At 35.9% G+C, this 23,516-nt stretch overlaps 1 protein-coding gene across 2 annotated transcripts in view; it reads left to right on the top strand.

The window, feature by feature from the left end:
* The window catches only part of COL21A1 (collagen type XXI alpha 1 chain), a 211,375-nt gene that overhangs the window by 83,463 nt on the left and 104,396 nt on the right, over positions 1-23,516 (top strand). Inside the window, exons 4-10 of one of the 2 annotated variants that reach the window (XM_054254131.2) lie at positions 4,661-4,829; positions 4,923-5,139; positions 7,489-7,662; positions 8,812-8,889; positions 10,721-10,729; positions 11,037-11,120; positions 18,281-18,343. In XM_054254131.2, coding sequence (XP_054110106.1) covers positions 4,661-4,829; positions 4,923-5,139; positions 7,489-7,662; positions 8,812-8,889; positions 10,721-10,729; positions 11,037-11,120; positions 18,281-18,343 — 794 coding nt within the window. Of the gene's footprint in view, positions 1-4,660; positions 4,830-4,922; positions 5,140-7,488; positions 7,663-8,811; positions 8,890-10,720; positions 10,730-10,995; positions 11,121-18,280; positions 18,344-23,516 lie in introns of those variants that run through there. The other variant, XM_054254130.2, reaches the window with a different exon arrangement.

Genomic DNA, 23,516 nt, shown 5'->3' with positions numbered 1-23,516 from the left:
GAGAGGCAGTCTGGCTACAGTGGCTTTGCCAAGCTGTGGTGGGTTCTGTCCAATTCGAACTTCCTGGTGGGTTTGTTTACATCGTGATGGGAAAACCGGCTACTCGAGCCTCAGTAATGGTGGATGCCCTTCATGCCACCAAGCTCAAGTGTCTCACATCAACTTAAGACTGCTATACTGGGAGTGAGAATTGCAAGCCAGTGGATATTAGCTTGCTGGGTTCCAAGGGGGTGGGATCTGCTGAGCTAGACCTCTTGGCTCTCTGACTTTAGCCCCCTTTCCAGGGGAGTTAATTATTCTATCTCATTGGCATTCCAGGTACCACTGGGGAATGAACAAAAACCTCCTGCAGCTAGCTCAATGTCTGCCCAAACAGCCATTCAGTTTTGTGCTTGAAACCCAGGGCCCTGGTGGCATAGGCACAGGAGGGAATCTCCTGGTCTGCGGGTTGTAAAGACCACGGGAAAAGCATAGTATCTGGGCCAGAGTGCACCATTCTGCATGGCAAGTCCCTGAGGGCTTCCCTTGGCTAGGGGAAGGAGTTCTCCAACACCTTGTGCTTCCCAGTTGAGGCAATGCCACACCCTACTTTGGCTCCCCCTCCTGCTTCAGCTCCCCCTCCATGGACTGCACCCACTGTCTAACCAGTCCCAATGAGATTAGCCAGGTACCTCAGTTAGAAATGAGGAAATTACCTACCTTCTGCATTGATCTCGCTGGGAGCTTCAGACTGGAGCTGTTCCTATTCGACCATCTTGCCAGCCTCCCTGATTGATCGTGTTATTTCTATCCTTTGTTCTATTTATGGCACATTTATTGATTTTATGTGTCAAACTCTTTCATACCAGGATAATTCCCATTTGGTCATGGTGCGTGATGTTTTGATTTGCTATGAAATTCAGTATGTTAGTATTTCATTGAAGATATTTACATCTATATTCATCAGGGATATTGACTTGTTTTATTTTATTATGGTATTTTTTTCTGGCTTTGATATAAGGTTAATGCTGGCCTTATAAAAAAGAGTTTAGAAGTGTTCACTCCTCTTCAATTTTTTGAAAGCACTTAAGAGAGTTAGATATTAATTCTTCTTTATATGTTTGGTAGAATTCACCACTAAAGCCACCTGTTACTAGCCTTTTTTGGGGGGGGTGTTTTGATTACTGATTTAATCTCCTTTAATCTCTAGGTATGTTCAGATATTTTGTTTATTCATGTTTCATTTTTGGTAGGTTATATGTTCTAGGAATTTACTCATTTCATCTAGGTTATCAATTTGTTGATATATAGTTTATATTAGTCACTAAAATCTTTTTTATTTCTGTGGCATAAATTGTAATATCTCTTCTTTCACTTCGTAAGTCTCTCTTTTTACTTAATCTAGTTAAAGGTTTGCTAAATTTGTGGATCTTTGCAAAAAAGCAACTCTTAGCTTTGTTGATTATTTTCTATTTTATTTATTTATGCTTAAATCTAAATTATTTTTTTCTTCCTGCTAACTTTGGGCTTAGTTTGTCTTTCTTTGTGTAGGTCTTTGAGGTGTAAAGTTGTTTATTTCAGATCCTTCTTCTTTTTCAATGTAGGCATTTATTGATATAAATGTCTCTCTTAGTGCTGTTTCCCTTTGTGTCATAAATTTGGGATGTTGTGCTTTTGTTTGTCACCAGGTATTTTCTAACTTCGTCTCTGATTTCTTCTTTGACCTAATGGTTGTTCAATAGTGTGTTATTAAATTTGTACATATTTGTGAATTTTTCAATTTTCCTCCTGTTATTAATTTTTAGTTTTATTCCATTGTGGTTAGAAAACATACTGGTATGATTTCAGACTTCTTAAATAAGACATATTTTGTGGTTTAACATGTGGTCTGTCCTGGAGAATGTTTCATGTGCAATTGAAGGGAATGTGTATTCTGCTGCTATTGGGTGGAATATTCTATATGTGTCTGCTAGGTTCATTTGGTCTATAATATTGTTCAACTCTTCTGTTTCCTTATTGATCTTCTGTTTGAATGTTCTAATCATTATTGAAATCCTCTTCTATTATTGTGTTTGTCTATTTCTCCCTTCAGTTCTGTAAATGTCTACTTCATATTTTTGTGGCTTGATGTAGGCTGCATATATAATCATAATTATTATATCTTCCTGGTGAATTAACCCTTTTATCATAATAGGATATATTTATTTGTCTCTTGTACTGTGTGATATAAGTATAGACATCTCCAATGTCTTTTGGCCACGATTTAGATGGAGTATCTTTTTTCATTTTTTCCGTTACAGCCTATATATGTCCTTACATTTAAAGTGAGTCCTTTTCTTCTCTCCTCCCCTCTCCTTCCCTCCTTTCCCTTCCCCTTCCTTCCCCTCTCCTGTCCTCTCCTCTCCTCTCCTCTCCTCTCCTTTTTTCTTTTCTGGGACAGGGTCTTATTTTGTTGCCCAGGCTGGAGTTCAGTGGCATAATCGTAGCTCACTGCAGCTTCAACCTCCCACACTCAGTTATTCTTCCCATCTTAGCATCCTGAGTACCTGCGACTACAAGTACATGCCATCATGCCTGGATAATTTTGTTGTTTTTTGCTTGCTTTTGTTTTTGTATTTGTAGAGATGGGATTTTGGTATGTTGCCCAGGGTATAGTCTTTCATAGACAGTATATATTTAAATACGTAGCTGTAATCCATTCAGCCTTTCTATGTACTTTGATTAAAACGTATAACAACTTACATTTAAGGTAATGACTGATAGGGAAAAACTATTGACATTTTGTTAATTATTTTATGTCTTTTCTGTAGCTTTTTGTCCGTCTTTTTTTCTTTGAATGTCTTTGTGTTTTATTGCTTCTTTTTGTGTTGATACCCTTTATCATTTTATTTATCTTCCATAGCTATTTTCTTTGAGGTTACCATAGGGATTACATAAAACATCATGTAATTATGACCATTTGTTTTAAGTTGGTATAAAGTTAAATTACATATAAATACTCTATACTTTACTACCTCTCCTTTGTTACTGATGCCACAAATTGCACTTTTTTATAATTTATATCTGTTAACCTATTTTTAAATTTATAGTTTTTAAAAGTGCTTTTGTCTTTTAACTTTTATATCAGAATTAAGTCATGTATGTATCATTATTACAATATTATAAGATTCTGTGTCTGTCTATATATTTACTTTTATCAGAAAAATTTATACTATCTCATACTTTTATGTTGCTGTTTAGTGTACTTTTGTTTGATCTTGAATGGCTCCTTAAGAATTTCTCATAAGGCAGGTCTGATGGTGATGAACTTTTTCAGCTTGTGTTTATCTAGAAAAGTCTTTATTTATCCTTCATTTTTGAAGAACAGTTTTGGCAGACATAGCGTTCTTGGTTGGCAGGTTGTTTTTTTCTTTCAGCCGTTTGAATATGTCATCTTACTCCTGGCATGCAATGCTTCTACTGAGAAATCTGCTAGTAGTCTTATCAAGATTCCCTTGTATATAGCAAGTCTCTTTTTTTTTTTTCTTGCTACTTTCAAAATGTTATTTCTGGCTTTAACTTTTGACAATTGGATTATAATGTGTTTCAGTGTGGATTTCTTTGGGTTCAACTTAGCATATAATAGGCTTCTTGAATTTCAGTGTCCATATCCTTTTCCAGATTTGGGAAGTTGTTGGCCTCGTTTCTTTCAATAAGCTTTTTGTCCCCTTTTGGCTCTGTTCTTTTCTTTTTTTAGAACTCCTAAAATGCATATATTGGTGTGCTTGATGGTGTTGCATAAATCTCTTAGGCTTTCTTCATTTTTTCTCATTCCTTTTTCTTTTTGTTTCTCTATCTGAATAATTTCAAATGAATATTGACTTTTTGATTCTTTTCTCTTTGCTTGTTAAAGGCTGCTATTCAACATCTTTAGTAAATTTTTTCATTTATTGTATTCTTCAGCTAAAGTATATCATACTTATTACTTAAATAGCTGACTATGTAATGCTGATGATTATTCTTAAGAAAATATTTTTTATAAGTATGATTAATATGTAGTTAATTCTAGATGAGATAATATGTTCATTTAAAGAACTTTCATGAATAGATAGGACCCAGGTTAAGTTTTTTTCCAGTGAGATAGACCAATGATATTTGAGCTGTAGAATTATAAGCTGCTTGAACGGAAAAGAAAATCAAGAACAGAAAATACTTTTTACTCCTTAAATTCTAAGAATGCAAGAAAAGAATCTTAATGTTCATCTTTGAATTCAGTAAATTAAGAGCATTATCCAGGGTTGTATGACTACTTAATAGGAAATCCTGGATGAGAATCATGAATCCTGTTCCATTATTTTCCTGTTCCATAGGTATTAGATTGTCTCATATTGCCTATTGTCTCAATTTGTTGCTAAAGACAATACATTAACAAATATTTATCTTATATTTTTGTTTTACTTTTAGTCCCCGTTTTTTAGGGAAAAAAAGAATATTAAGATTTCACTATCAAATGTGTAAAATACTTCTACATTTTCTCAGAAGATATATTTATACACATTTATATACTTTACATTTGTATACATATGTAGATTTTATAATTCTAGTTATAGAATACTATATTGTCTAATATTTCTCCCTTGCTTTTTCTTTTTTTGTTTGGGTAGTCCATGATTAATCAACTTTTATTACTTTTGCTTTATAGAATCTGTCTGTCCAACACGAATTCCAGTAGCAGCTCGTGATGAGAAGGGATTTGATATTCTTTTAGGTTTAGATGTAAAGAAAAAGGTTAAGAAAAGAATACAGCTTTCACCAACAAAGATAAAAGGATATGAAGTAACATCGAAAGTTGATTTATCAGAGCCCACAAGGTATACATTATATGTTGACATAACTCTTTTTGGGGGATATGCCTATGGACATGTCAAGAATTCTTTAAGCTTACAATGCTCCTCTTCTTCTAGCAATGTTTTCCCAGAAGGTCTTCCTCCATCATATGTATTTGTATCTACTCAAAGATTTAAGGTCAAGAAAATTTGGGATTTATGGAGAATATTAACTATCGATGGAAGGCCACAAATAGCAGTTACCTTAAATGGTGTGGACAAAACATTGCTATTTACAACAACCAGCATAATTAACGGCTCACAAGTGGTTACCTTTGCTAACCCTCAAGTTAAGGTAAAGATGCCTGGGATAATACCATGATTATGATATTCATGGGGAGGCACCATTGGGTTTATGCTTGTTGGGGAAAAGAGGGCTATAATTTTAACATAACTGGAAATATTTTAACTTTATATTTTAATGTTTGTGTGTTGAAGAAAACTAACAGAGAAAGGAAAATTGTTTCTTGATCAATATGGGGACAAATGCTGAGGGGAACTGACATATTTCGAGTGCCTACTAGTAGGTGCCAGGTATATTTAATTACAATAGCCATCCAGTAAAGAAACCATTGCTCCCATTTTGCAGGCAAACTAATATTCAAGGATGTTAAGTTCTCCCTCAAAGGAGAACTGCTAATAAGTGATAATGTCAGGAATTAAATTTTGGTCTAGTTCACTTCAAAGTCCATATCAGTCTGTTTTACACTGCCATTTTCTACAGGATATTTATATAAAGACATATCTATTAGAATATTAAATACCAGGTAGATAGTAGGTATGAAATTTACCTATTTCAGAGAACATTTTATTTCTCCAAATGGAATATATATTTAATAGAGTATATAAACTTTAAAAAAATTTATTTTCCAAGTCATTTTTTCAGAATACAGATGCAATAATTAAAGCAATTAAATTTTACTTATTATTATAATTATGATAGTCTAAAGGTATATTACACAGTTTAGGAAATGTATATGATAACATATAGTATGCAATTTCTTCATTAAGTAAGTATATTACATTAAAAAAATTTGTTGTCTGCCATCTTCATTAAAGCCAGTGTGCCAGATTCTGTAAGAAATGGCAAATGAATAAGGCAAGTTTCTTACATTCAAGGAGCTTATTTATAATAGGATATTCAAGGCAACTGGTATCAAATAGAAGTATAAAGTGTTAATGGAGTGTGGAAGGGAAAATTTGTTCTAACATAAAGTATGAGAAAATCTGCATAAATAAAATAATTTTTCAACTGGACTTTGAATTATGTATAGCATTTTGATAGAGATGGATATAAGGGCACATTAAACAAATGATTTAGTATTGAGTAGTCACGTGTGTAACAAAATGCAGGGTTTTTATTTGGAGAATGCAAAGTGACTCTCCTGTTTTAGAATATAACATGCATGGAAGAAAAGGCTCTGTAGGTATAAGCCCAATTTATGAAGGGCCTGAAAAGCCATATAATGTGGTTTGTACTTTATTCAGTAAATGTTTCATCAGAAGTTCTTGAGCATAAGTGTGTCATGGTCAAAACAATCTTCTCTAGTTCTTTTTCTCCTTCTGTCCATAAATAATACTTTCAACTTTATCCTAAAGTTAGGCCAGGTCTTGGGGATATAGCAATTAACAAGATGGAACATCTTCCCTAACAGAACTATAGGGAGAGAGATTAATTCTAGTGGTGATCGGAAGGATGGCTTGGAAATGAAAGGGTCAGAGATCGAGATAGATTTGAAAATTATTGAAATAAAGCCAGAGTTCCATGAGCCCTAATTATGGAAGTGACAGTGAAAATGAGGAAATGAAATTGAGTCATGTGGAAGAACTATTTTAGGTAAAACTCTGCATCTGGTTAGTTACTGTAATTCAAGGAAAGAAACTTATGTTCAGAGGATGCTATTATGAAGGAAATAGGGTCAGGAAGAAAATTCTGGGGGATAGTTCAAGTTTATTTTGTTATATGCCTTGTTGGGCTAGTTGTGAAACATCTCAAAAAATTATCCTAGCTAGTATTAGAATTATAGAATCCATACATAGGTGAGGTGCAGGCTGTTAGTGTAGATATGGGAGTTATTACATAGAAGCAATAATTGGCCTGGAGGAATGAATGAGTCAGAGAGTGAAAAATGCCCAGAACAGACCTATGAGAAATGCCCTCATAAAAGGATAGGTTGAGGGAGAAGAACATTCAAAGACAGAGAGAGAGAATGAGGAACTAGAGAGGAAGAAGTGAAAATGATCAAGATTGTTTGAATCCCAGAGGTTAAGTGAGAATATCAAGGAAGATTGATTAGTTATGGGGCCCAGAGTTGCAATGAAATAAGCAATATGAGGAAGGAAAAAAGCCATTTGGATTCAGTGATTATTAAACTCATTTATGATTTTCAGGGAGCCTTGCTTTAGTAAGTTGTTTGACACAACTTCTTTGAGATATGGAATAGGAACTTGGATAAGGATTAATAAATGAATTCATGGGTAGCATATAAGGTCCAGCTTGGGTAGGGTGAATTTATAAATAATACAGTCAGTCTCTGTGGCATGAAGTTTCTCAGCAATGGTTAGGAGCAAGGGAGTAAGAACAAAGAAAATAAAATATTGTTAGGGGCTTTATTTATGAATCTGCCACACTTTCTTCCTGTAGACGTTGTTTGATGAAGGCTGGCACCAAATTCGTCTCTTAGTAACAGAGCGAGATGTAACTCTGTATATTGATGACCAACAAATTGAAAACAAGCCCTTACATCCGGTTTTAGGGATCTTCATCAATGGGCAAACCCAAATTGGAAAATATTCTGGAAAAGAAGAAACTGTTCAGGTAGATAAATAATGATTTACTCTTTGAAGTATATAAAAGGAAACTTTTGCTCTCCTTTATAATCGTTTTCACCACATTTAATTGTATTTAACTTAGTTATGAATTCCCTTATGTTCACCAAAATGTGGTCAGTTCATTAGTGAAATTATGTGTAAGCATATGTATTATAATGCAGAATTAGACTTAATATTTTTATAAGAATATGTAGAAAAATGTTCTCCTGGGTTTAGGGTAGAATTCTACATTTCTAGGAAACATTAATTTAATGTTTCCTAAGAGAAACATAGTTTAAGTAATGAATGTGGAAAAGAGAATGTAGTTTCATTTGTAAGTGGGGCTATAAAAATGTCTTTACAGCTGCAAGGATAAAATTAGATTAATTCATGTCAGGGTTCTTCACAAACAAATCTGTTTCTTAAAAATAAAGCAATCGTGGTATGTTCAAATTATTCCTACAAAAGTTTCATTTTGACTTTTTTGATATCTCCTTAAACTGGAGTATCTTTGTTTGGATGGAGAAATATGTCTGTAAAAGCCATTTCTAGAAAAATCCTTTATTTGAAAAGGTATGTCCCTCCTGCACTGTTTCTATTAAAGGAAGACTCTCATTTTCAAATGTGTGTTTACGCATGTGATCTCTATGAATTAATGCTACATGTCAAATTGTAGTAAATATTTAAACATTAACAGATGCTGGGCCTACTAATCATAGAACACTCCATGCCAGCACCTAAATAGTAAAGACCAAAGATGGCTTCTTGAGCCCACTCTATACAATCAGGAATGTTGTAGCAATGTAGGATAAATACAGAAAACCTGGGAAAGCTTTTAAGTGTCCTACAAAATGCTCTTTAGATTAGCTTTTAATACATGAGCACTAAAAAAGCCTCACTGAGTTCCCGGAGAAAATTGGAGATTTGCTCTTGGTGCTAGGGAATTTTTGGTTAGGAGCTATGTTGTATCTATCACATCTTTATAGTATATGTTAAATATTCAAATTTTCTGTGTATGTGCGTGTGTGTGTGTGTGTGTGTGTGTGTTATTTTTAGCTAAGTGCTGTGATATAAACCTTACACAATTACTAACCATCATCTTACAAAACAATTCACTTGTGCCTCAGCTTTAACTCTACTGGTTTTGTGTTCTTAGTTTGATGTCCAAAAGTTGCGAATCTACTGTGACCCAGAACAGAACAACCGAGAGACGGCATGTGAGATTCCTGGATTTGTAAGTGGGAGGGATTATTTTTTCCCAGACGTTGCTTTTGTACTTTCAAAGCAATAAATAAAGAGCAGATAATATCTGAGTATTTAATAAGTAGAGTAAATTTTATTTTTAAATGTTAGTGGAAGTTACATGAAGTGAAACGTTTTGAGGTTTATAATTGAAATGAAATTAATGTGTTATTATGCAAGTGTGAATTGAAGATCACAAGGAAATGTTTTTTTCCATCATCTATGATTGTGACTATTCTACTGCTCAGGTAAAGCAAAATGAGACCTGCTTCATAAAAATGTAGGATGCTTTGTCTGAATGTCAGTGTGTGAAATACATTATTATACTTAATGTAATCACGTATAATATAACAATATAATAGTGTATATTACACATGTGGACAGAACAAACAGTACAGTTCTGAAGAGCTGGAGATAATTATTTTTCCTTTTTACTGACTTTTTTTATTCTCACTGAGTGAAATAATAATTTTCTTGGTGTTGACATTAAGTAAGATTTTATTATAGTTCTAGAATAAAAGCAGTGTTTCTAATTATTTTCATTAATGTGTTAGGAGGAAAAAGGTTATAAGCTAAAATGTCATAGCATCTTGTATATGTGTGTGTGTGTATATGTGTGCAAAAAATTGGTGTATTACTGCTAGTCAAAATACGGTAGAATGTTGTGCAACTTTCTAACATGGTGGATTCCTAGTGATATTTGAGTCAGCCATAGTTTTTAAAATGTGTGTAGTTGGCCAGGAGTCATGGCTCATGCCTGTAATTCAAGCACTTTGGAGGCCAAGGCGGGCGGATCACCTGAAGTAGGGAGTTCAAGACCAGTTTGACCAACATGGTGAAACCCCGTCTTTAAAAAAAAAAGTGTGTAGTTGTGTTGTCATCATCTTCTCTTTTCCTATCAAATGGAATAATGTATGAATTCACATGTTCTAAAACCTTGAGGACACAGAACAGCACATTTAAAAGATCTGCAATCAAACAGACTTTTCTAGAAAGGATTCATTCTGGGTTTTCTAGATAAATAACTATTTAAGGATGTTCATTTTTATTTTAGATTTTTATGACTTGAAATATAAATCCTGTAAAAAGCATTAATAAGTCATTGCATTTGAGAATTCATTGTGCATACTTCATTTATTGATGTCTCTCTCTGTGTTCACATATGATCATTACTATTATCCTTTTGTATGATGAAGCACAGCTTTAGATTGCAGATTTTGAATTCTTACTTCCATTTTATGTTTTAATGTCTCATGTTTTACTCTCAGCTGTGACTTTCTGTGGCCCTTTTGAGTTTTACACCATCAATCCAACCTTGTAATTTTTTTAATCTAATTTTTTATTGTTTGGAAAATTGACTGTGCTTTAAAATTGTATGTTATTCAATAAAATGCAGACTGTTTTTTAAGAAGCTCTCCTAAAGTGCAAAATTTTAATGCGTGTAGTTTGTGACTTGCTCAGATGTGTTTCAGCATATTTTTTCTGTTTTTTTAAACGATTTCCTGAAATTTCAAGACAGCATATAAATCTCATCTGGAGGTATTTTTGATCTTGCGTGGCCATTATATCAAGCAGCTTTGGTGTTTTAATTTTCTTCTTCTACTTGCCTTAAGAAAATGTATCCTTCCTATATCCTCCTGTATGAGTGGAGTAGTAATGTACAGATAGGTGAGTTTTTAGGATAAATGTAGGCAAATATTTTGGCTATTGTTAGTTTTCAGATTTCATATATCTCTAATCAGTGAAATATTTGTAAATTAGGTTAATAATTTATAAATTGTATTAAAAACATTTATAACACATTTTTTTGGTTTTTCTTTCAGAATGGAGAGGTAAGCCTGGATACTATTGTTCCCCTTAAGGTGATGTTTGTACTGTCGGACTGTTTAGCTCTTTTCCAACAACTGTAAGTATGTATATTAGACAAATAGAACCCATTTTTATGTAACTTCAATGTATTTAATATTTATAGATTTTTGTGATTTGTAATTTCCTATTGGGTTGGGCTAAATAAAACTCAAAAGCGAATGTAAGATAGTTTTACCCTTTTACACAAATATATAAATGCATAAACCTGTGTGTGCATGTACCTGTGTGTCTATCCACTCATGTTGTCTGTTTCCATTTTTGTCTTTGTAGTGCCTTAACGGTCCCAGTGATGTAGGTTCAACTCCAGCTCCCTGTATTTGTCCTCCTGGAAAACCAGGACTTCAAGGCCCCAAAGTGAGTAACACCTAACTCCTGTTTTTGTTAAAACATACAAACAAGAGCGGGGTAAACCATACAATTCCTAATCACCATTGATCCTGTTGAGAAATTTCTCTCTGATGTCTACAGTTTAAAACCTCAGTTTTGGTTAATTTTTTTCTAGAAAAATAAGTGTATTCTAATCTAGACTAGATTAGAGTACCTTTTGAACCTAAAACTGTAATCTGTCCTCCACATTAAACTGAGATAGTATTACTTGTCTGGTTGTTTATTTTCCCCCAAATACTGCTGCTAGCTCCCACAAACAATACTTCCTTACAATCTGGTTAAAAATGGAGAGAGAACATTTGTTTAAAACATGGTCTAAATTCTTAAATGCCTAAGTTCTTAATTTGTCAAAATAATTTTCAGATGGAAAAAATGAAGTAAGAAATTTTAAATTGATTTTATTATTGTGAGTTTGATGTCTACTTCAAAAATAGAGCCACATATATTTATTTCACTTAATCATGTACTTTTTGGGAGTATATTCTTTTAGTCATTTCCATATTACTGTATATGCACATGTTCCAGTTATATTGACATATTGATTTGTATACAAATGTACATGTGCATTTTTATATGATTGGAGCCATTTCGTGTGTACTACTTTATAACCAGTTGTTTTGTATATAGTGTGTTCTGAATATTTTTCTATGCAATTTAATATTAATACTAAATTTTTAAATAAGTAGTGTTTATTGTGGCATCACTTAGATACAGCCTAAGACACTGAGAAGTGTAGTGTTTTTTCCACCTTGGATAAATCTTGTTTGTAAATATCACCTAAATAAAATTATGTGTAACTCGAAAGCAAGTATGGTTCCCCAAGCAAAAACGTAATGTTTATGTGTATTGAACACCTCTTACTTGAAGTGGCCATAATCATTTTTGTTAAATATGAATTGTAATGTTCATTTAGACTGAATTTTCTGATTAGTGTTTCAATTTTAATATACATGCTGCCAAAGTGAGTTTGTAATTAGTATTTCAATCATTAAAACTGAAAAAGTTTTATTTTTTGGACTGCTGGTCCAAGATAATTAAAATCTTTCTGTCTTTTATGCATATTTCTGTTCATTTTCATCCTTAACTCTTAAAATCAAGAAAGATATGGAATTTAAGAAGTATACATTTGATCTGTCATTCAAAGTAAATCTCTGCCTGGCTTTAAATTGGAATGCAATATGTAATCAATTTATTGTAAATTATTTTTAGATAGCATTTAGAAAAGTTAATCCAAATCATCTTTAAAGTTACCACCTATTATTTAATATGCCTTGACATAAAGGATAAATACCTATAAAATTCTCCTGGGAGAATATAACCTGAAAGACACTTTGGTGTGTCCTACCAGTAGATTCTTTTAAAAATATATATTCATATAATGTATTCCCCTTGGAATAGTAAACATAAAGGTAATTTGACCTGCATGAGATATAATGTATAAATCAGAGACCCATGCTCTCTGACCTGTCAAAGACTAGAGTGCTTTTCTTACTCCGTGAGCTTCAAGCCACCTCTCCCATCTCCAGGGTCTCCAAGGCATCTGAAGCCTCTGATGTTTTCTGATTCTTATTTATGGTCCTATAGATGTCTTGTAGTGTCACCTATTTTTACCCATGCACTTGCTACACTAAATTTTTAACACACCCATCGTCTTATCTGGTGAAGCCTCTAATTTTTAATTTTTCCAAGTTTCATGTGTTTCTCATTTTCATTTTCATAGTCACAATCTAGCCCTATTGCCACCTACTACTCTAAGTGAAATTGCAGTTTTCCACCAATCTTGAAATTGGCATGCTTTTTGATCTGCTTTCCATTTTCTTCAGAAAATCTGGCAGGAGGACAGGAACACACACACACTCTTCCATCCATTTAGGGCTCTTTATCCTGGAAGTGGTTCCTTACTCAGATCACCGACCTGTGTGTAAAAAACAGAATCCCTAGCAACATTCTTAGTTGCACTTTTATTCTGGCTTAGAAAGTTAATAGGGTTTTAATTAGCTCAACAAAACCTGAATTTAAACAGATGAGACAAGTTTACTTTAGATTCCGCTGAGGCTTATTGGCCATTTTTGTTATACGCTTTCTGGGAAGTTTGTCAGAACTCCATCAAAAGATAGTGACCTGCGAAGAACAGATCTAGCCTTTCTGTTAGTCAGAAATAGAGTTTTAGGAGCTGAGTGTTGGGCCGGGACTGAAACAGAGGAGAAATTTTTGTATTGATAAATGGGCAAGTGCTGATTCTAAGATAGTTCTTTCTTTTCTAAAGTTCTTTAGATTTCTAGAAAGTATAACAACACTGTTTAAAAAAAACAGGTCAAAATGACAAGGTACATCACACTTAGACTTATCATGTTATTATAACTCTTCACCGGGCATCAAAAAATTGTCTATCACTAGACTCTGAGCCCTGGAAGAATAACTTATTTTTTATCCCTAATGACAAACATAGGGAATGATTAATGAATCCGTTGGAATCATTTGGATATGCCATACCTTCTTTTGTTCACAATGAAGGCTAATAAAAGGAACATTCTCCTTTGGCACTCTAGTCTGGCACAGTGCTTAACAATAATAATTTATGTTGAAGGAATTATGAAATTTTCAAAACAATAAGATCCTCCCCTCCCCCATTTCACCTATAGGAAACGGTTCTGTTCTGCAAGAAAGATCCAGGTCCACCCCAGTTTGCACCCCAGTTTGTAAATAATTTCCTTTTAAATGACCCATGCATGCAAGTAACAGCTTCTTCCCCTACTTCAGTAGCCAGAGAAACATCTGTAGGAACAAATTCCTACATTTGTTCTAACCTTAATGTTAGCTTTATTAGGTCAGAAGTGGAAAGAAGACATTTTTATCTTTTTTAGGTTAGGATAATTTTTTAATAACTTCTTTGCTCCAAGATACCACTTTTACTGTAACCATATCTCTGTTGACACTCTTTGTTATATCCTAATAATTCTGCCAATTAGAGATTCATTGGGACTATCAAGGTATCCTCTGTCTAAAACACAAAAGCCTTTGGAAAATTTCAAGGGCCAAGGGCATTCATATTTTTATGTTAAATCTTTCCAGACTGAATAGAGTACTTCTAGCTTCAGGGAATGGTACTTGGGTTCGGAGGGAGGAAAGAGGTTGGTTTTGGAGAGTGGACTAGGTCTTAGGTCAGATACTCTTGTGGGGACCAGAGCGGTAGCATGAAGCCACAAGGTTTTTGAAATGAAGACTTGAAAACATCATATTTGGGCTTATATGAAGAATCCCAAAGACATTTGCCTTGGATGAACAACTTAAGAGCTTATTTTTATAAGCACAACTGTTTCTTTATTTATGGTTACATTACTTGAGAGACCATATTCAGAGATGTTTTAGCTTAGTCCATGACATTTCCACTCTGTCAACAACTTAAAAATCCTGCAGTACAAATTCAGATCAACATAAATAGATACTGCTTTTCAGCTGAATACATATTTTTGAAAATTCAAAATGTGCAAATGTTTCAACTAAATTAGAATAAAGTGGATTGGAATTTAGTCTCAGTTTTATAATAATAAGTTATGCATCTAATTTAACATATAGGGGAATTTTTTTTCCATGTTGTATTTTCTAGCATTCCATGGTCTGGTTCTGATCAGTGTTTTATTGTGGACAGGAATGGTAGTGTTTAGGAGTTTGGACCCTGGAGCTGAACTGGTTGGGTTTGAATCCCATCTCTAACACTGCTGTATGACCTTGGGCAAGTTACCTAACTTTCCTGGCCCTCAGTTTTTCTATATAGAAAATGGGAGTAACAAAAGTACCTGCTTCATAGGATTATTACGAGAATTCGGTAACTCAGTATCTGCAAATCTGTTGGACCAGTGCTTAGCATATAACAGTCAATAAAGGTTGAGTGTCAGCCTTATTAACAGTAATAAAATTGGCCTTCTCTCCAATCAGCTTAATTAATGAGGATTTTACTTTATTCTTCCAGTTTTATAGCAACAATACCAAACCTACCTGAGTTTTTGCCAGTAACTCAGTGACAGCAATAGTCAAAATAACAAGTAAATTCTAACAGCAGTGGCAGAAGCTAAAAGAGGTTATTTTCTCTTGGGACTGTTTACCAGTGTTATGGTCCTTATGAAGTCACATTGTATTTATCTTGCGGGTAATTTTTTTCATTTGGGAACTTAATTTTGATTAACTGATAACATTATTATTAAATGATCTTTTTTATGATTTTATGCAGCTAAAACAGGAACACACATATTCTTCCACCCTTTTCTGTGCCAAATTTTTATTTCAGCCTGATAATGATAGAGATTAAATGCTCTTAAATGCTTTTGATATCTTAGATTTTGCTGATAATTAATATTCTACAAATAAGTGGGTCAGTGACAGATTTTATTTGAAGTACATCCGACAGAAAGTAGTTACTGAATCTCTGCTTGATACCTAGCATTGTAACAACAACAACAACAAAAAAGTAGGTCTGGGTGCGGTGGCTCATGCCTGTAATCCCAGCACTTTGGGAGGCAGAGGCAGGTGGATCATAAGGTCAGGAGTTTGAAACCAGCCTGGTCAACATTGTGAAAACTCGTTTCTACTGAAAATACAAATATTAGCTGGGTGTGGTGGTGTGTGCCTGTAATCCCAGCTACTCATGTGTCTGAGGCAGGAGAATCACTTAAACTTAGGAGGCAGAGGTTGTGGTGAGCCAAGTTTGTGCCATTGCACTCCAGACTGGGCGACAGAGCAAGATTCCATCTTAAAAAAAAAAAAGGTAGAAAATTCAGACTTCGCTATAGAATCTCAATCCAAATGATAAATGAAGTCTAACCAAGGGAGAACTTTGAGACAACACTGGTTATGAATAAGTCATTTAAGAACTGTCATAGGATTTCAGTAGAAAAAGACCCCAGGAAAAATGGAGTAACAAGAAAGGTGCAATGAGAAATTTCTCTTATTAACTCTAGAGTGGAAAAAGAGGACAATTTATTCCAGGGAGAAGGAAAGGATAGAATTTCTTGAAAGGCAGCAAGTTCCATCAGTACATGGGTAAGGAAGGATGACAGGGAGGATGGATATTATGGGCCTTCTCAAAATAAGAGAGAAATTCTAACTTCCTAGAGACCCAGAAGGTTGTTTCCTAATGCCCTGCCAGCACTGCAAGTCCTTGGATTGGAATTACAAATTATATTTATTCAGCAAGACATTACATGTTTCAGCATTATCTTGCCCCCCCCCTTGGATTTACAGCTCTTCTTTCTGTCTTTTAAAAATGACATTTCCCTTCTTCTCAGCCTTTCCTCAGGCTAAGTAAGCCTCCTGGGGGGCAGCTGCTAACTGAACAGCTCATCCCTGCTTTATTGGTTCCTTAATAGAGTTCACTTAGTTCTTTCTATATTTTTCCTGTTGTTTCAGGAACAAATCTCTCTAGCCAGAAGTTTGAAGTAGCATTTCCATGAAATTTGGCTTATAATAGTACTCTTAATCACTGGATATATGATTGATTTCTATGTGAATGATTTTTGATTAAAAAAATAGTAAAGAGATCAGGCTCATTGGTTCACACTCATAATACCAGCACTTTGGGAGGTTGAGGTGAGAGGATCACTTGAGCCCAAGAGTTCAAGACCAGTCTGGGCAATATCTTGAGACCCCACCTCTAAAAAAATATAAAGATTAGCTGGGCATGATGGCTTGTACCTGTGGTTTCGGCTACCTAGGAGGCTGAGGTGGAAGGATCACTTGAGCCTGAGGGGTTGAAGCTACAGTGAGCTGTGATCACACCACTGCACTCCAGTCTGGGTGACAAAGCAAGACCCCATTTCAAAAACAAAAAACCAAGTGAAGAATTAATAGAAATCACTTGCTTCTATATAGGAACATAGTTATACTTATGGCAGAAACTTCATATTTTTCAGCAAGATGCTCCATTTAGACTTCATGGATTCAGAGATAAATACATACGATTTTTTTTTTAGCATTTCTTAGAGCTAAAGTATAAAACACCTTCACCTCACAAAAATGTTGCTTTCGTGTTTTTTTTTATGTGGGTGGTGACCATCTGAATGGTCAGTACTGGCCGTTGTCGGCATGCAAAAGTTCCATAGAGTGTGACTGAGCTCATTGCCATGTAATAGGAAACACTGTTCTTTAAAGATCTTAGGTGTTTAAGGATAAAGGATGTTTCTTCATTTAAATATTACATGTATTCAAGGATTATGGGACTTGCAATAGAGTTGTTCGGCTTGGGCCTTGCTCTCATAGTAGTATTATGTTAATTTCATATTGCAAGTATAGACAGAGTAACATGGCAGCACACTTACAGGACTGAAAGAAATGAGTTATGCAACTGGAATTTTATGTGAGAGATCACATGGTCTACACGCTTTTTAAAATAAATATGAGTTAAGTTGTATTACAGGACATTGACGTGTGTGTGTGTGTGTGTAACTTTTAGGATTAAGTCTATAGGCCGGGCACAGTGGCTCATGCCTGTAATCCTAGCACTTTGGGAAGCTGAGGCAGATGGATCATTTGAGGTCAGGAATTTGAGACCAGACTTGGCCAAGATGGTGAAACCTGTCTCTGCTAAAAATATAAAAATTAGACGTGTGTGGTGGCACACACCCATAGTCCCAGCTACTCAAGAGGCTGAGACAGGAGAATTGCTTTAACCCAGGAGGCAGAGGTTGCAGTGAGCTGAGGCTGCATCACTGCACTGCAGCCTGGTGACAGAGCAAGACTCTGTCTCAAAAAAAAAAAAAAAAAAAAAAGCCTATGAGTCAAATATTTCTATTATGGAGACCGTATTTGCTATGACACTTTATAGTTTGTTCAGAATTCTAAAAATGTATCCTACCATAAATGTGCACATTTTGCATCAGTGAAAAATACTTGCTATAGTTACTCTTGGTGTGGTCACATAAATAAATCATTGGAAGTTCAATATAATAAAATGCATTTGTTAAGTAAGCATTTAAAATCTGACATAATTTTTTTAGCCTTTTTTTAAACTTTTGTTTTTGACGTACAAAAAAAAAGCCTCAAATAATGGAATTGGTTTTGAACTTTTATTGGTCCTGACTGCACCAATGTGGCTGGTGGTTTTGTACTCATAAGTTTGTTTGTTTCCTGCTTAGGGTGACCCTGGACTGCCTGGGAACCCTGGCTACCCTGGACAACCTGGTCAAGATGGTAAGCCTGTGAGTACTGAAAGCTTAGTCATCTCCGGTATATCTGGGATTATAGTGTCAAAGTAAAAGTTTTGCTGAGCAAAGTTAAATAGGCAAGGAAGGCTTTATTCATAACTACTGCCATAGGACGCAGAGACTGAACTCAACTCTGTTGAAACAAAGGGAGCTAGGGTGTGTGAGCACTAGGACAAGCTAATGGAAAAGTAGTAGAGGACTTTGGATGGGAAGTTGATCAATAACCTTAAGCACACTGAGTTATTTCACAGTTTGCAAATGTTTGCCTCTGTGAAGTCTGCCTAGCTAATTGGTGCTCATCAAAGTTAGGCACCATCTTAGACACTGGAAGATAGTGGGGGCAGCATCCTCTTTGATGATTACATTTCAAAGGGGTAGCTCACAGGTCCTTGAGAAAGCCTTTACTGGGCTATAAAATTGGCAAGTAGCTTTTTAAAGTAGTTGCATCTCAAAGGAACAGAAAGAATTTACAAGTGTAAATTCTTTAAAGTGAATGCTCTAAAGAAGCAAAAGGAGATCAGGGATTCCCAGTCAGGAAGAAATCTGCCTCAGTTTAGTCAAGCTGAGGAGAATGTTAAGGCCAGTTTGGCAGTAGAGTTCATGTTCAATAAAAAATATTGCCCAGTGAGTTCTTAGCATCATGAACAGCTTGTTTTGAAATGCTATTGTCTTTTCTCCACATGTCTATGGAAGCTTTCAAGTTAAGAACCCTTTTAAAGGTAATGTTATTTTCCTAAAAACATATACACTGGAATATATTTATAGTCTGACTAAAAATATAATATCTTCTGAGTCTCAAGGAAACTTTAGAGATGTAAAGGGAACATAAATCAACTTTAAAGCACCGTAGGCAAATATTTATAGGTAAGTTACTATCAGCATGTTTATAAGAGTAAACAAACATTAAGAATTAGCTTTTGGCTGGGCACCATGACTCATGCTTGTAATCCCAGCACTTCAGGAGGCTTAGGTGGGTGGGTCACTGGAGGCCAGGAGTTTGAAACCAGCCTGGCCAACTTGGTGAAACGCCATCTTTATTAAAAAAAATACAAAAATTAACTGGGTGTGGTGGCACACACCTATAATCCCAGCTACTGAAGAGGCTGAGGCACAAGGATCGCTTGAACATGAGAGGCAGAGGCTGCATGAGCTGAGATCATGCCAGCCTGGGTGACGGTGTAAGACTGTCTCGGCCGGGCGCGGTGGCTCATGCCTGTAATCCCAGCACTTTGGGAGGCTGAGGTGGGTGGATCACGAGGTCAAGAGATTGAGACCATCCTGGCCAACATGGTGAAACCCCATCTCTACTAAAAATACAAAAATTAGCCGGGCGTGGTGGCACATGTCTGTGGTCACAGGTACTCGGAAGGCTGAGGCAGAAGAATTGCTTGATCCCGGGAGGCTGAGGTTGCAGTGAGCCGAGATTGCACCATTGCATTCCAGCCTGGTGACAGAGCAAGACTCCGTCTCAAAAAAAAAAAAAAAAAAAAAAAAAAGGGAGGCTGAAGGGGTAAACAAAAAGTGGTAGCCACCTGGAGATGCAGAGAGTTAAGGCAATGTTGTGTGGTTGCTGGGGGATTGTTATTTTCAGCTCATGCACAGTGAGTCAGAGTGTGAGGGCAATCCACTTAGGGACTTTGAGACAGAAAGTGATTTGTTTTGTGATTTAGAAGGTTAAATATAAATGCTATTTGGAGAGCAGATTACATGAGGGCAAGAGTAGAAGAGAGGAGTCTATGCAGGAGGTTGTTTCATGATTCTGAGTGGTAAGAGTAGTTTGTACTAAGGTGATATGGTGGGAGAAGTAGATTCGGGTTAGTCTTAATGTAAAGCTGACTAGAATAGCTGGCACATGTAGATAGATATAGGGTATGAAAGGAAGAGAGGAGTCAAAGAAGAATCAAAGGAGTACAGCTTGAGCTACGGGGTGAATTGTGGTGCCATTTACTACACTGGGCAAGACTGGGGTGATGTAAGTTTTATAGAAGTGTCTTAGTCCATTTTCTGTTGCTATCACAGAATACCACAGACTAAGTAATTTTTAAACAAAGTTTCATTTGACTCATTATTCTATGGGCTGGGAAGTCCAAGAGCATGGCACTAGCATTTGGCGAGGTCATGGCAGAAATCATCACATGATGAGGGTATGAGTAAGAGGTAGTGGAGTGGGAGTAAGCAAGAGAACAAGGGGGTCAGTCAAATTCATCCTTTTTTAATCAAGAATTCACTTCCTTGGTAACTAACCCACTCCCACAGTAATGACCTTAATCTCTTCATGAGGGCAGTGTCTCTATGGCCTAACTACCTCTTAGAGGCCCTACATCTTACTACTGTTACAGTAGCATTTAAATCTCAATGTGAGTTTTAGGGGGGAAAACATTCAAACCACAGCGCGTGGGGGCGGAATTGAGACTATGTTCTTGGACAGGTTTGAGGTGTCCAGTTGGGACTTATTTTCATGCAGTTGCATGCAAAATCATGAGAGCAGATGAGATTACTTAGGAAAAAAATACAGATAAATAAGAGAAGGTGACAGGAGACTGACCATAGGGCTCTCTTACAGGAGAAAAAGAGGAAGTGGGTCCAACCAAGGAATTTGGGAAGGACTGATCAGTGAGATGGAAGGAAAACCAGGGAGTGTCATCCTATTAGGTGTGTTATTGTTGTCAACAGATCCAGAAGAATCAGGCCTATAACTAGACCATTGAATTTGCTATAGGAGGTTATTTGAGGAGTTTGATAAGTAGAATTTCAGGGAGGGTAGTACAAACAACAGATTGAAATGAATTAAGCAGAGAGTGGGAGATAAGAAAAATGATGACAGTAAATATAGATGCTTTATTTGAGACATCTAAAGGGAAGCAGAGACACAGAGCAGTAGAATTGGGGCAGTGTTTTAAAAGTAGGGTTTTTTTAAATGGGAGATATTGTAGTATTTTTTTTTCATAATGATGAAAATGAGGCAAAAGAAAAAAAGTCAGAGTTTGGAAGGTAAGGGATATTTTCAGGAAGAAAATTTATAGGTAGGTTGGAGGGCATTGATTCTAGTTACAAAAGGAGAGCTTGTCCTGGATGAAGAGTGTGAGCAGTTAAATCTTTTTGTGAGATAGAGATTGAGCCAATAGTACTGAAATAGCTATGTGGGCTATTTTTTGGGAGTAAATTGAGGGAATTATCATAAGACAGCTTCTATTTGAATGGAACTGAATTGAGTGAATAGACTCCAAACTTAACCTCTCACCTTTTGTATTTATCTTCAACCTCCATTATATGCCAACATTTGCCTTATAATTTCTCTTATAATCCATTCCTTTCTCACTTCAACTAAAGTCTCACATGACTTCATTGTATTTCCTCACTGCATTTCCTTAATCTCACTGAGGATACTTCCCTGAGGTCCTTTGTGAGTTTTGCTCTAATTATACTGGGTGAGCTGAGTTTTACAAATGTGAGCCTCCTTGGCTTGGAGACCCTTCCCTGGAAGCTTCCTTTTGTTACTGGTGGCTGAAGTGCTATACTGACTCCAAAGCCAATACATTTCACACACCGATGTCATCTGCTGATGCCTCATAATGACACAGAGCTCCCTGACAGCACTGTTAAATTATTTAGGCCTCCTTTTTAGTGATACAAAATCCCAGACAATGTTTGGAGGTGAGTGCTGAGCAGGCCTTCCACAAGCTATCAGCCCTTGGTTTTCTTTGTTTAAAAAAATATCTTCCCATTCATGTGGTACTAGAGGTGAGTTATTGTTGGCTCATGGATATTACTCTATGACTCTGACTAAAGTTATAATAGACTTAGTGCCTCATCTCATTCAGTGCATGTATGTGTTTTGGTGCCTGTTTGTATGATTTTATGCATAGATCACCATGGTAGTATCTGATAGCAGTCTCAAAGAAAAACGCAACTGTGTTAGGAAGAATAATAGTCCCTCAAAAATGTCCATGTCCTAATCTTTAAGACCGGTAAATGTGTTGCTTTACATGCAAAAGGGACTTTGCAGATATCATTAATTTAACGTTCTGGAGATGGGAGATTGTCCTGGATTATCTGGGTAGCCAGATATAATCACAAAGGTCTTTATAAAAGGGAGGCAGGAGTGTCTTAGTCAGAGAAAGAGAGTTAGTGATGGAAGCAGAAAACACTGTGTAATCATGAGCCTAGGAATGATGGTAGCCTCTAGAAGTTGGAAAAGGGAAGCTCCCCTTGAGCCTCCAGAAGGAATGCATTCTGGCTGACACCTTAATTGTATCTAAGGTTCCTTTCAGACTTCTGACCTCTGAAACTGTAAGGTAATGAATTGTTGTTTTAAGCCACTATGTTTGGGGTAATTTGTTACAGCAGCAGAAGGAAACTGATATATCAGCCCAAATCCTGTCTTCCCAAAGGTATGACTTTTTCTTAAATATCCAGACCCTCCCCCTAGTCTCCCCTTCTCCCCCACTTTTCATTCCCTCTGCAGGGGATGTGAGATTGGGTGGTCAGGCAGGAAGAACAAGCAAGCCTGGGAGCCAAAACAGCTGAGGGTTATTAGTATGTGTTCAAGGCCAGGACCCAGTGGGAGTGAGAAGGTGTGGGTGGGGCCTCTGGCTTGGCTATTGGAGCCATCTGGACCAAGGAAACTTGGATGGAACAATTTGAAGGGAATTCTGCTTTGTTTGGACTTGTTTCTGTGCAACCCCCCTCAATAAGCAATTTGAATCTCTTTCACACATTATAACCATGCCAAGCCAACTGAAACTTTAAATAGGAAATTATTCCACTCTGGAGAAATACTAATTTTCATAAGGAAAGTGCCTTCAACCAAAATTAAAGAGCTATTTCAGATCCTTTCATTTCTTTCTCAGTTCTCTGTCAGTTAAATAATCTCTATCAGCACAGTGTCTGAACAAATTATTTTTTTACTATTTTAACATTACAAAAGAGGTAAGAGAAATATTTATATATCCTGCCAGGTAATTCAGAAAAGTACAACTACTAAAGGCATTGTACAGATATGGTATTGATTTGTTAAAGAAGGCCATATGTGGAAATAGCACTAGCTTATGAGTTTATAGAAGTTTATATTTTTACAGTGCTCATTTCTCTTTTCTGTTATCATTAGTTACTCTTTCTGAAGTAAAGTACTTTACTGAAGCAAAAGCCCAAGCTGGTCATTAGAGAG

The sequence above is a fragment of the Callithrix jacchus genome, chromosome 4 (genome assembly GCF_049354715.1).
Source record: "Callithrix jacchus isolate 240 chromosome 4, calJac240_pri, whole genome shotgun sequence".
In the NCBI taxonomy this organism is placed as follows: domain Eukaryota; kingdom Metazoa; phylum Chordata; class Mammalia; order Primates; family Cebidae; genus Callithrix; species Callithrix jacchus.
The sequence above is the reverse complement of the archived record's forward strand: the minus strand, read 5'-3'. Positions and strand labels throughout refer to the sequence as shown.